Source organism: Heterocephalus glaber, unplaced genomic scaffold (assembly GCF_053883595.1).
Source record: "Heterocephalus glaber isolate CG9 unplaced genomic scaffold, H.glaber_assembly_v1.0 deba00001550, whole genome shotgun sequence".
Taxonomy (NCBI): Eukaryota; Metazoa; Chordata; class Mammalia; order Rodentia; family Bathyergidae; genus Heterocephalus; species Heterocephalus glaber.
The window spans coordinates 8,918,543-8,930,214 of record NW_028258343.1 but is presented as its reverse complement, the minus strand read 5'-3'; the positions used below and the strand labels follow the sequence as shown (position 1 = coordinate 8,930,214).

Below are 11,672 nucleotides of genomic sequence, written 5' to 3'. Positions count from 1 at the left end.
TTAAGGCGTAGCTTGCTTATATGCAAAATGTACTATAACTAGATCTTTAAATGTTTAAGAATGCCAAAATGCTTCATCAAACTCTTAAAATTATCTGTGATACGGAGGACAAGAAATTTAAGGATAATCAGATGTCTCTTTAAATTTTAGTGCTGGGGATTAAACCCAGTCTTCACACTGAGCTACATCTCCTGCCCTTTTTAAAAACTTAAAAGAGGGTCTCATTAAGTTGCCTAATTGGAATTCAAACTTGTGATTCTCCTGCCTCAGCTTCCCTCAGTACTGGAGTTACAGGCCTGCGCTACCCCACTCGGTTTGTTATCTATGTAAGCCAATAGTTTTTATCGTCTAGTTAATCCTTTCCCTATTACTAGTAGGTACTAAATTGCTTTCAGAATTTAGTAACTACTGATTTACTTTTAATGACTGAAAGTGGAAGGTAAACCACCCTAAGATTATTAGATTGACTAATCCAGACATTGATGTTGATTTTACCATTTTATATATGGATATGACTTTAAGGAGATTTTTATCTCATTTTCTTATGAGCACCATACTGAACACATGTAATTGCTCTAAAGGTTCAGGCTATTCAAATAAATATGAATTACAACAAATTTTCACTTCAGTTCATTTTTGTTAAGAAAAAGACTTGGTTAGATTAAGAATCTTCCCCCTAATTTCCAAACAAAATTAGATATAACAAACACATTTATACAAGAAAGAAAACGAGTTTTGAGCAATATCCATGTAACCAACTCTTGGACTAACGGGGCTCTCCATTTCCTCATTGAAGTGTGCTGACTGACTCCCAGGACGAGGGGCAGGATTTCAGCCCTCAGGCACTCTCTGCTTCTGCTCTGGCATGCTGCAGTGTCCACAGACCAAAGAGAATACCCTGGGGAGAGACGTTAGAAAAGGCAACAGACCCACGAGCACACCACGTAAAGATGAGGCAGGGGCTAGGATGCTGCTATTATAAACCAAGGACCACCTGGGGGCACAGGTGCTGGAAGAGGAAAGGAAGGTCTTGGGGATCTTCCCTAGAGCCCTCAGGGACCTTCATGTTTCATTTCTAGCCATCAGGACTGTAAGAGAATAAATTTCAGTTCTTCTAAGCCAGTCCGTAATGGAAATTTGTTACAATAGCTTCTAGAAAACTAATACAGCTATCAAAGTAATAGTTACCAAACTGATTATGGCAGTTGAACATTGACTTACATGATTATGTGAGCTCATGTCATGTGTAAAGAACTGTAGTTTTTATGAAAGCCAAGTTGAATACTTCGGAAAGACCAGATAAAAGTTTGCTGCCTTTTGTTGTGGTTTGGATCAGGAAAGTTTCCCAAGGCCACGTGCCATGCTGGGGTGTTGATTACCCGCCAAGGTTTTTGGAAGGTGACTGGATCTAACTTCATTGGCGGATTAATCCATGGATGGGTTCATAATCCATGGATGGGTTCATAATCCATGGATGGGTTCATAATCCGATGGCAATACTGGAAGCTGGTGGAAATGTAGAAGAGGGGTCCGAGGGAAGGGAGTGGCTGAGCCCTTTGGGGACTACTCCTGTTCCTGGAACCCTTTCTTCCTGGCTTTTTCCCTTGGTTTACTGGCCACCCTGACGTAAATAGCTTTACTCTGCCATGTCCTTCCGCCATGATGTTTTTGCCTTACCACAGGCGCAGAAACAACGGAGCCACTGATCTTGGATTGAAATCTCTCAAACTGCACCAAAGTAAATCTTGCCTCCTTAAGTTGTTTTTCTCAGATGTTTTGTCACAGTAATGGAAAGCTAACACACACTTACAATGTTAAAAAAAAATTAAACTGTTGTGAGCAAAACAGTGCCAAGAAATGGGGAGATGTTAAAAAAAATTAAACTATTATGAGCAAAACAGTGCTAAGAGATGGGGAGATATAATAAAAAGCTCCAAGAATTCTGAACTTCTGGTTCACTCTCATGAAATGAAACGCATGTCACTCGTACAAGAAAGACAATTAGAGAACAGCTTTCAGTGGACCTATGGGGGAAAGCACTACGCTAACCACTAGGCCATCAATGACCCAGCTTAGTGGACACATACTAAAAAAAGTAGAAAAAGCCCGAGTCCTATGGGAAATCACTAGCCAATAAAGAATATTTGCATTTTAGGTTAAAAATTTATATTTTTAATTTTAAGCATACATGTATCTGGAACACACACACACACACAAAATCATTTGAATCACTCACTGAGTCTCAGACAAGACGGCTCCAGGACAATTAAAAGACAACTTGGTAATGCCTAATGCCAAAGACATAAGGGTAACTTTAAGATACAGATGGTTTTATGCAGCTATCTCCTCCATGGCCATAACTCTAAACAATGCAGATGGTTTTAGGTGATAATTTTTAGATAATCAAATTTTCTTATGAGGCCACACCTGTTCAGTTTCAAAATTTTCCTGGATGAAATCCTGGGTAAATATTGTTGGAAGACATGCATGTCCTATTCACTAGTTTTCCAAAATGCAATTTTTTCCTTTACCCTAGTAGAAACAATATCATTCCATTCTGTCAAATTCTGAAAAGAAGCATTTACCCTGTTTTTAACCCTTACACCTGCTTTTTAACATTGTAGGTAATGACTCCAGTAGTCATGTCTGGGCCTAACCAGGCCCTAGAAGAGACTTCACAATTCATTTTCTATCTTCTATGATTTAGATATATGTTATGTTGAAGGGCCAAAAACGATGGTAAAGAAAATCTATTACTGAATATATATCAAATACACAAATGATACATGATTCATTTATTTCTTCTCTAATTACCCTTTTAAGTACAGAACTATTGATTTACTAGAGACAATGAATCATTTTTCAGAAGGTAATGCCATTTACTTTTCCTAAATAAATAAAAGTAATAATTATATTACTAGTTAAAATGAAACTTAGAAACGAGCAGGATCTCTCTTCTAAAATAACCGCATGTGCTATGGAACAAATAAATTAATGGCTTAAAAGTAGTCACTCAACAAAGGCAAATTTTATTAAAATAGTTTATTGTAATAGATATTCCTTGTACTCAAAATCAATACAAAGTTACTAAAATTATTTACATACAAGTGAATAAAATCATGTAATTGTATTAGTCAGCCTCTCACTGCTGATACACAATACCCAACACCACAACTTAAAGGCGGAGAGGTTTAATCTGCTCATGGCTTAGCCCATGGTCTGCTGCACCAAGGCAGATACCATGGTGGGGGGTGAAGCAAGCAAAGCTGCTGAGTTCTTGGCAGCCTGGAAGCAGAGCAGGGGGTGGGGGGAGCAGACTCATTCCAAGGCCGTGGCCCCACGACTCTTCCAGACGCACCTACAAATGTGCTCCACCAATTCCAAAGGCAACCAGGTTCAGCTCCACCCCAACCAGCACAGTAACTAAAGGCAGCGAGTAAAACTGCAGTGACCCAATTTCAGCCTGCAAATCATTATGTAACTCTATAGGCTGGTGAACACAGCTCAGAAAATACTACAAAGCAAAAGCAAAGTAAAAAATGCAAGGAAAAACACAGCTGATCACAGTTGCTAAAGTTCACGAATTTCCATAAGAAGAAAAGTCCTCCATCAAGGTATAGTTGAAAGAAATAATTTATCCCTTTGAAGGCAATGTGCGAAAAGTCCAATTTACTCCTGATTAAGTCCAGGAAACTCCATGACTAAACAGCGTATCTCCAAACTTCACACATCATAGACCTATTTCCCAAACAGATTTCTCCTCAGTATTACTGTCAAAGTCCACTGCATTTCCTACAGCACATAGTCATTTCATATATAAAAGTGTCTACAGTAGTTTTAGGTTGGCTTGGATCAAATACCCATGGTGCAACAAACTATAAATAATTCTGATATTTGCACTGTGTGTATACTTGGATATGCCTGCAAAAGTGGTCTGTTGATGCATTTAAAAAATACATTATGCTGCCAAATAAATCTATTTCATTATGAAATGAAGACTTAGATTAAGAATATATTTTTATTAGGTATTCTGGAAATAAATTGTCATTGTAGGTATAGTTGACTTATTCCATGTATTTTTTTTTAAGTAAATGAATCAATACCACTGTAGTTTTTCATGAAGGAAAAACATCATTTCTCCAGTTGCTGAGGGGTACTAAAAGCTTCGTACACATTAGCAGCAAAGTCTTTCACTTGCTCCATCATCAACAGATCCTAGCAAAGACAACAGTATAAGATTAATGTTTGTAAAAAGTATAAGAAATTCATTTTGAAGTCATTTCTATAATTAAGCAATGAATTTGGCTCAAAGTTTTATGGTACATAAGGACAAGAAAAAACTAAGGAAGGGAATACTTTTTTCTTTTTTTGTGGTACTGGGGAGTAAACCCAGGACCTTTGCACTGACCTACACCTATATTCCCTGCTCTTATTTTTTAATTTTGAGACAGGTTGTTGCTAAGTCACTAAGTTCTTCAGGCTGGGACAGAACTTGTGATCCTTCTGCCTCAGCCTCCCAAGAGTTCTGGGATCACAGGCATGTGCCACCACACTTGGCTTGTGTAAGTTATTATACGAAAGATGGCAGTGTAAGTATTCAAGTTTGATTCAGAAAAGAACCTCAATAGTCTTCATATAGATTTTTATACATGTCAAGGATTACGTAAGTTTCTATCCAATAAGTGATCTCAACATTAAAGTTACAAGATTAAAAAGTCACTTTTGCTGGAATCTGACACAGTTGAGGTATATGACTTTCTAGAAGACCTAACATATGATATGTATACATATAGTATGTACATATTTTCTATACACCTATGTACAAAAACTACACATATGCACTTTAGAATGAAGGTTCTTAATCATCCCCCATGAAACCTGTGAATATAAAGAAAAAAGCTATTTTATTTTCACTAACTTCTAACCGAAATCTAGCATATCCTTCAAATATGAACAAAGGCAATAAACTACAATAGTATTAAGCAAAATATATAAATTTGTCTTCAAAAGAAACCATAGACATTTTTACATCACATGACAGCAGAAGTTATTATAACCCCCATTACACCTTGTCATTTAATGCATAAATAAGGAAGCAATATTACTATATCATAAATTTGATCTTAAAAGGTATTTTGAAAACTGCATATTGGTTTCTTTAAAAATGTACATAAAGGAGAATTTTTTAAAAAGTGCATTTTTTGCTGGCATTTGTAGGCTGAAGTCTGAAAATGGGTCCACAGGATTCACATGGTGAAAGGTCCATGACAGAGAAGGCTGGAGTCGCCATGAGCGTCAGGGACAGGAAATGAACCTGGCCTGTGTGCTCTGTCTTGGGTATCGGAAAACCCAAGTGAGACTTAGGGAAAACCTGATTTTCAATCAGCTCGTGGTTAAATTCTCTCATCAGAGAATTTTATGTATTCAATTTCAGTAATTCATTCTGGGTGTTCCATAAAACATAGTTTAACAGCAGTATTTATTTAGGATTTCAGACATGCCTTCAGGGACCCAAGAATCAGAGGGAAAGTTCTGTGTTCTGATTTCTACGAACATACAGAAGAAAATTCAGGCACATTCTGGGTCATATGGAAGACAGACGTGTGAACCAGTATTGACCCTGATTCAGAGCATTTGTTTGTACTTACGTTTATGTTCTTGTTGGCTCCAAGTACTGCTAGTTTAACTGTGTGTCTTTTGAGACAATGAGAAGACAACAAAGGCAAGCAGGGAAAAACAAAGGCAGGAAATCTTTGGAATGAAGAGCAAATCATATATCTCACATGACAAATGAAAGTTTCAGAAGAGTTACAGTGGCTACAAAGTGCCTGTCAGGTCAGGGGTAGAAGCAGGTTAAATGCCCCCAAACATGAATAGCAGCAGAGAAGCCCACATGCACCTAGGAACAAGGAGTTAGTAACTATCAACCAGATAATGGGAAGGGGTCGTTATTTTTATATTTTTGTGTTTAAATTATTTTGTGTATTTTTATAGTGTAGATTCCATTTGGTGTAGATAAGTTTTGGTTTCCGAGTTATGGAAAAGCTCTAAGTTTAAGATATTTCTATAGTTATTTATTTATTATAATTTGAACACTGGAGAATTGTGATTGTTTTTATACTTAGCAGTATATTAATAAGTTTGAGGAACATTACTGTAATGCAAAAGCAGCCAAAAATAACATAGAAGCCGAAAGGTAGGGCTGTTGTCCAATAAAACTTATAAAAACGGATGGTCGCCATATAGTTGCCTGTGTCCTGTTCTACAACAAGGACTTTAAACTTGTTTATTGTATCTTGCTGCAGCCTTCAGAAAAGGTTTTCAGTTTTGAGATAAAAATTACATATAACTGAGTTGGTTCAGACTACACATGCTCTTTCCTTGTGCTGTTTGCAAGCAATCGGAAAAATTTGTCTCCTTATGTTATTTGAAAATAATACAAAATTAGCTCTTTCAACTGTTTTCTGATTTTCCCATTTCCTACCTCTTCTGGCTACACTACCTACCATCTTAATATCTTCTGCCATCAGGGCCAGTGAAATATGGCTGGCAGGCGCCTATTTCTGTGTATAAAGTTTATCAAAACAGCCATACTCGTGTTTATGTATTGTTGATGACTACTTTCATACTACCATAGCAGAGCTGAACAGTTTCCACACAGAATGCAAAGCCTAAAATATTTACCACTGGCCAAGCACCCCTAATCTCCAAACCCAAAATCTAAAATCCTCTACGTCTGAAACTGTTTGATCACCAAGGGGATGCCACAAGTGGAAAATTCCACACCTGACCTCATGTAACAGGTCAAAGTCAAGATGCAAGTGTGGTAAGATATTATATAAAATGACCTTCAGGCTAGGCGTCTAAGGTGCAGATGAAACATACATGAATTTCGTGCTTACACTTGGGTCTCAACCCTAGGATATCTTAGTTTGTATATGCAAATATCCCCAAATCCAAAATAATTCAAAATCCCCCAAACACTCCGATTGCAGCCTTTCAGGTAAGAGCTACTCTGTCTCTTGCCCTTTACAGTTTGCCAACACTGTTCTACAGAACCCTACCAGACCATCTGCACACCTTTGTGACTGATGTAGCAGCAGTAATTCCAAGGGACTAATTTTCATGTATGTCAACGTTTCTTTTTTTTTTTTTTTGATACCGGGGATCGAACTTGGGTCCTTGTGCTTGGGCAGCAGGCGCTGAAACCACTGAGCTAAATCCCTGGCTCAACGTTTCAATTTAATTTAACATTCTAATCAAGGCAAAGGCTTTACAAAAGATAAATGGAAATAATAGAGCACTGTGTCAATCAATGGTCTAATGTATAAATTTAATCAATATCAATTCAAATTAAAAACCTTTATGAAACATTAATAGTAACAGTGTTTTTACTAGATTGAGACTTTGTTTTTATTATCAATTATATAGATCTGAATTACACTGGAGTAATAAAATTATTTAATAATTAGGCCTGATGACATTGGTTTATTTCCCACTTTTCTGTTAAACTGAACAGCCTACCTGTCACACCAGGGAGTTCTGAAGATGGAGAGAAAGGTAAAGCAAAGGTCACAGTGCCAGAAGTCACACGCTTTTCTCTCATACACGAGAAGCTCCAAAGTCGGTGACAAGTGACCAGCCCTAGTCACTACTTCCTCTGCAGTGTGAGTGAGCAGCTTTTATGGGTGAGAATCCAAAGAAGGAGGACAATGTGCATGGGAAGGACAGGCTAACAACCAGAGAGGAAGAAAGACAGACCTTAACCGTGCTGCCCCCACTCCCCGAGAGTGCAAAGCTTACAGAAGACACACCACACTGCCTGAGGCAAATGGCGCCAACAGTGGCCATCTCCACACTTGGGCCTCGGGGTCCTCTCCCTTCTGCACATTTTTGCAGCAGTTCCCAACTGAGGCACAGTGTACAGTTTTACTTATAATACAGTTTCCAAGTTTGCAAATGACTCTGAAAAAATGATGTAGATTCAGAGTTATCCTTTTTTTGGGGGGGTACCAGCGATCGAACGCCGTCTGGTCCTTGCGTTTGCACAGCAGGCAGCAGAACCACTGAGCTAAATCCCCAGCCCCCAGAGTTATCCTTTCAATAATACTGGTTTTACTGAATGGATTCCTAAGAAAAGATGGAGTTGTAGGTAGTTTAGGGAAAAATTTAAGTAACTCATTGTTTATGTAGCTTCTAGTGAGCAGACTGAAGTACAATTAACAGTGATACTTCATTAATTACTAAAACGCTTCTCCACAAAAAAATTTTTTTTTTGGTATAGGGGATCGAACTCAGGACCTCACATTTGCCAGGCAGGTGCTATGCTGCTAAGCTAAATCCCCGGCCCGCCACAAAATTTTTTAGTTCTTTTCAAACTTTGACAAATTAGATTCTTGATTTGCCTCAACGTTCCCTAACACAGCTTACTGTACAACTTAGTGCTATACATATTCAGCTGCCCCTAGAACATACGCGGGCTCAGTGTGGTCCAACATGGTACTGGCAGGTACCACGGGAAAGGCACTCCAACCTTCCAAGTGACTTACTCCTCTCCTGGGGTGGGCACTCTACCAACGCTCTACATTTGATTCCAGGTTTGGGTTCTTTTCAACAAATATGACGTAATTTTATGTTAGAAAACATGACAGTACCACAAATACAATTTCTTTTCAATGATACCCAAAAACTTTCTTCTTACCTGAACAAAATGACTAGGTGTTTCACTGCAAACTGAATGGATCTGTCCATTTACAATTGGAATTATCTTTGCTAAAGGCAGGCTGACGCTGGAATAACTGAAAAATCATCACAGCAATTATTTTCTGAAATTATCTCACATGCATTTAACATTTTAATCAGAAAATATATAGTCACTGCAGAATATATATAGAACTTTATTTTAAAAACCTAAACATAATTATACCACCAAGAAATAACAACTACAACTGACTTAATGGATAATTTTTCAGGTAATTTTTATATATGTATGCTTCTAGGTACTTATTTTTAACACAAAACTCTCCCAAAAAACATTATGTTTGCTTTTTTTATTATGAGCATTTTCCCATCTTCCTAAAAGTATTAAGTTTTTATCTTTTTTTTAAAAGACAGGATCTCCCTAAGCTGCTAAGCTGTTCAGGCTGTGCTCCGATTTGTGACCCTCCTGCCTCAGTCTTCCAAGTCAGGATTACAGGTGTGCACTGCTGTCCTCAGTGACTGGTTTTTAATGGTTATATGGGAATCTGTCCTGTAGGTCGAACAATTTTTATCATGAGCTCCCTAGAGTTGGGCATTAAGTTTTTCCGTTAAAGTTTTGCATTAAGTTTTTTTTTTTTAATATAAGTAAGTCTGTAAGAACATGAATTACAGGTTACAGGGCATGGATGATTTTCAGTGTCCCGGAGTGTGGGAACATTCCTGCTCCATCCTGACTTCTTTCCACATTGTGCACTATGTTTTTCTTTAATCTCTGTGTGTCTGGTGAGTGAGACAGTATCTTATAGTCTGCATTCCTCTTATTGCTATCAATGTTGAGTGGTTTTAATCTCCTGTTCTGCTGAACTAGAGCACTACTTATCTGGAAATATAAATAGGAAAGATCCGCAGGCATTATCCTTGGTACTTCCTTCTCCTGCTGCTATCTGATGGCTCCATAATCCTAAATATCCACCCCCCACCCCTGCAAACTGAGTCCAGGGCCTGTTTCTGGAATTTATGTGGTATTCCACTAATTCAGCATTTTTGTAAGTAACATATTGTTTTAATAATTAGCACCTTATATATTTTATAGGAAAAGCATATCCACTGCTTTTCTTTTTAAATAATTTCTTGCATATTGTCAGTCTGTTATTTGTCTAGATAACTTTATTTTTCTTTGTCAGACTTTAAGATTAACAAAGGATTTTAAAATATTCATCATACATATAGTAACATACATACATAATGCTTATATAATATAAATAGCATATTTATAAAATATGCATCTTCATTAGTTTGGATCATTTTCAGTTCTCTTCAGAGTTCTGGATTAATAATACTAATACACATTAATAATGATGACATTTATCATAAATAATTAAAACTTACTTTTTTATTTTTTATTTTTACTGTTTCTTTTTTTTTTTTTTTTTTTTTGAGACAAGGTCTTGCTATGTAGTTCAGGCTGGGCTTGACCTTATTATGGAGCCCAGACCGGCCTTCTGAGTGCTGGGATTAAAGGCATGTACTACCAGATCTGGCCAAAAAGCTTCCTTCTTTTTTTGGCTAGAACTTTTATAACATGTTAAATATTAATCATGACAGTAGGCACAATGACTTTGAAAGAAGGCTCAAAATGTAACAGGAATAAAACTTCAATTCAAAGTAGTACATCAGCTTGCACATGAAAGTGCACGTAATAAACTACTACCGGAGTTCAGAAAAGGCAGACTCTTGAGGGCTGATATGGTTGAAGGATAATTTTTATTTTTCAATGTACAAGATAAATAAGTTGTTCATGTTAAAGAACTATTCCAATTCTTTATCACCATTTAGGAAATAACTAATACCTTGCCAGGTAAAGATTATTATTAACAGGAAATTTTATTAACAAGAGTACCTATCTTTTTTTTTTTTTTTTTTTGGTACCAGGGATCGAACTCTGGACCTTGTGCTTGGAAGGCAGGTGACAGAACCACTGAGCTAAATCCCCGGCCCAGGAGTATCTATCCTAAAAGGAAGGTAGGCTTGGTCTTGAGCTGAAATTTATTTTTATGTACCTTAAAAGAATTGTTAAAAAAAGATCTCATGGTCATATTCAAATTGCTTCAGAAAATAAACTTTATGGCTATAAGCATTCCAAATGCTCAGTGTTAATGGAAAATTATTTTTCTGTACAATAGACAAGTCCCAGAGAATTATGCAAATAATGTTTTGACATTTATATTTGGAATTTAACTGGATGTCAGTTACTCTTTCCTCAGTTTTTCTTTTTTTTTGATAGAGTCTCACCCTGAAGACTAGGCTGGCCTCAAAGTCATGACTTTCCTGCCTGAGCCTCCCGAGTGCTAGGTTTATAGGCATGCACCACCATCAACCAACATTGGTTTAGTACCCATTCTTTTCTGACTCATACAAAAACCTACAAAATAGAGGTACTTGAATAGTATAGATTCTAATATGAGACCAAAGATGCTCATGTTGTAGTGATAAATATATAATAAATCATAAGATATCTTCTGACATAGAATAGTTATGATTATCATCACTAACAATAATACTAACTACAATAAAGACAGAAAATGAATGTTTAAATAATTTCAGAGATGATTATAAAAAGATAATTATATATGTTATAACTGTAAGAAAATGATTTGCAAAATGAGAATCTACAACAAGATGCCTGATTATTATAATGACCAAAGTATTAAATTACATAAGGCAATAATGGCTTGTAGTACTGGAATAATATTAGAGAACACATTAAAATTTAATTATATTAACAGTTTTGTATTTGAAAGAGTTAAAAAATAACTGAATTTAGCTTACAGAAATCCAATATAGACGTAAAGGGTTTTGGGAAAAAAATGGAAATTTTAATAGTGAATCCAGAAGGAACTTTTGCTTATAAAGAAGTCATTGATTTAAAAGTGTTTATTTTGTTGGAAAATGAACTCAAATTTATTGTCTAA

General features: G+C 36.5%; 1 protein-coding gene across 3 annotated transcripts in view; it reads right to left on the bottom strand.

The window, feature by feature from the left end:
* Window positions 1-3,027: 3,027 nt before the first annotated feature.
* Window positions 3,028-11,672, bottom strand: part of Pex3 (peroxisomal biogenesis factor 3) — a 38,650-nt gene continuing 30,005 nt past the window's right edge. For all 3 annotated transcript variants that reach the window (XM_013072689.3, XM_013072688.3, XM_004846044.4), the window contains 2 exons: window positions 8,702-8,798; window positions 3,028-4,215 (listed from right to left, as the gene is read on the bottom strand). In XM_013072689.3, the coding sequence (XP_012928143.1) occupies window positions 4,132-4,215; window positions 8,702-8,798 (181 nt within the window). In that variant the 3' untranslated portion in view covers window positions 3,028-4,131. The remainder of the gene's footprint in view (window positions 4,216-8,701; window positions 8,799-11,672) is intronic.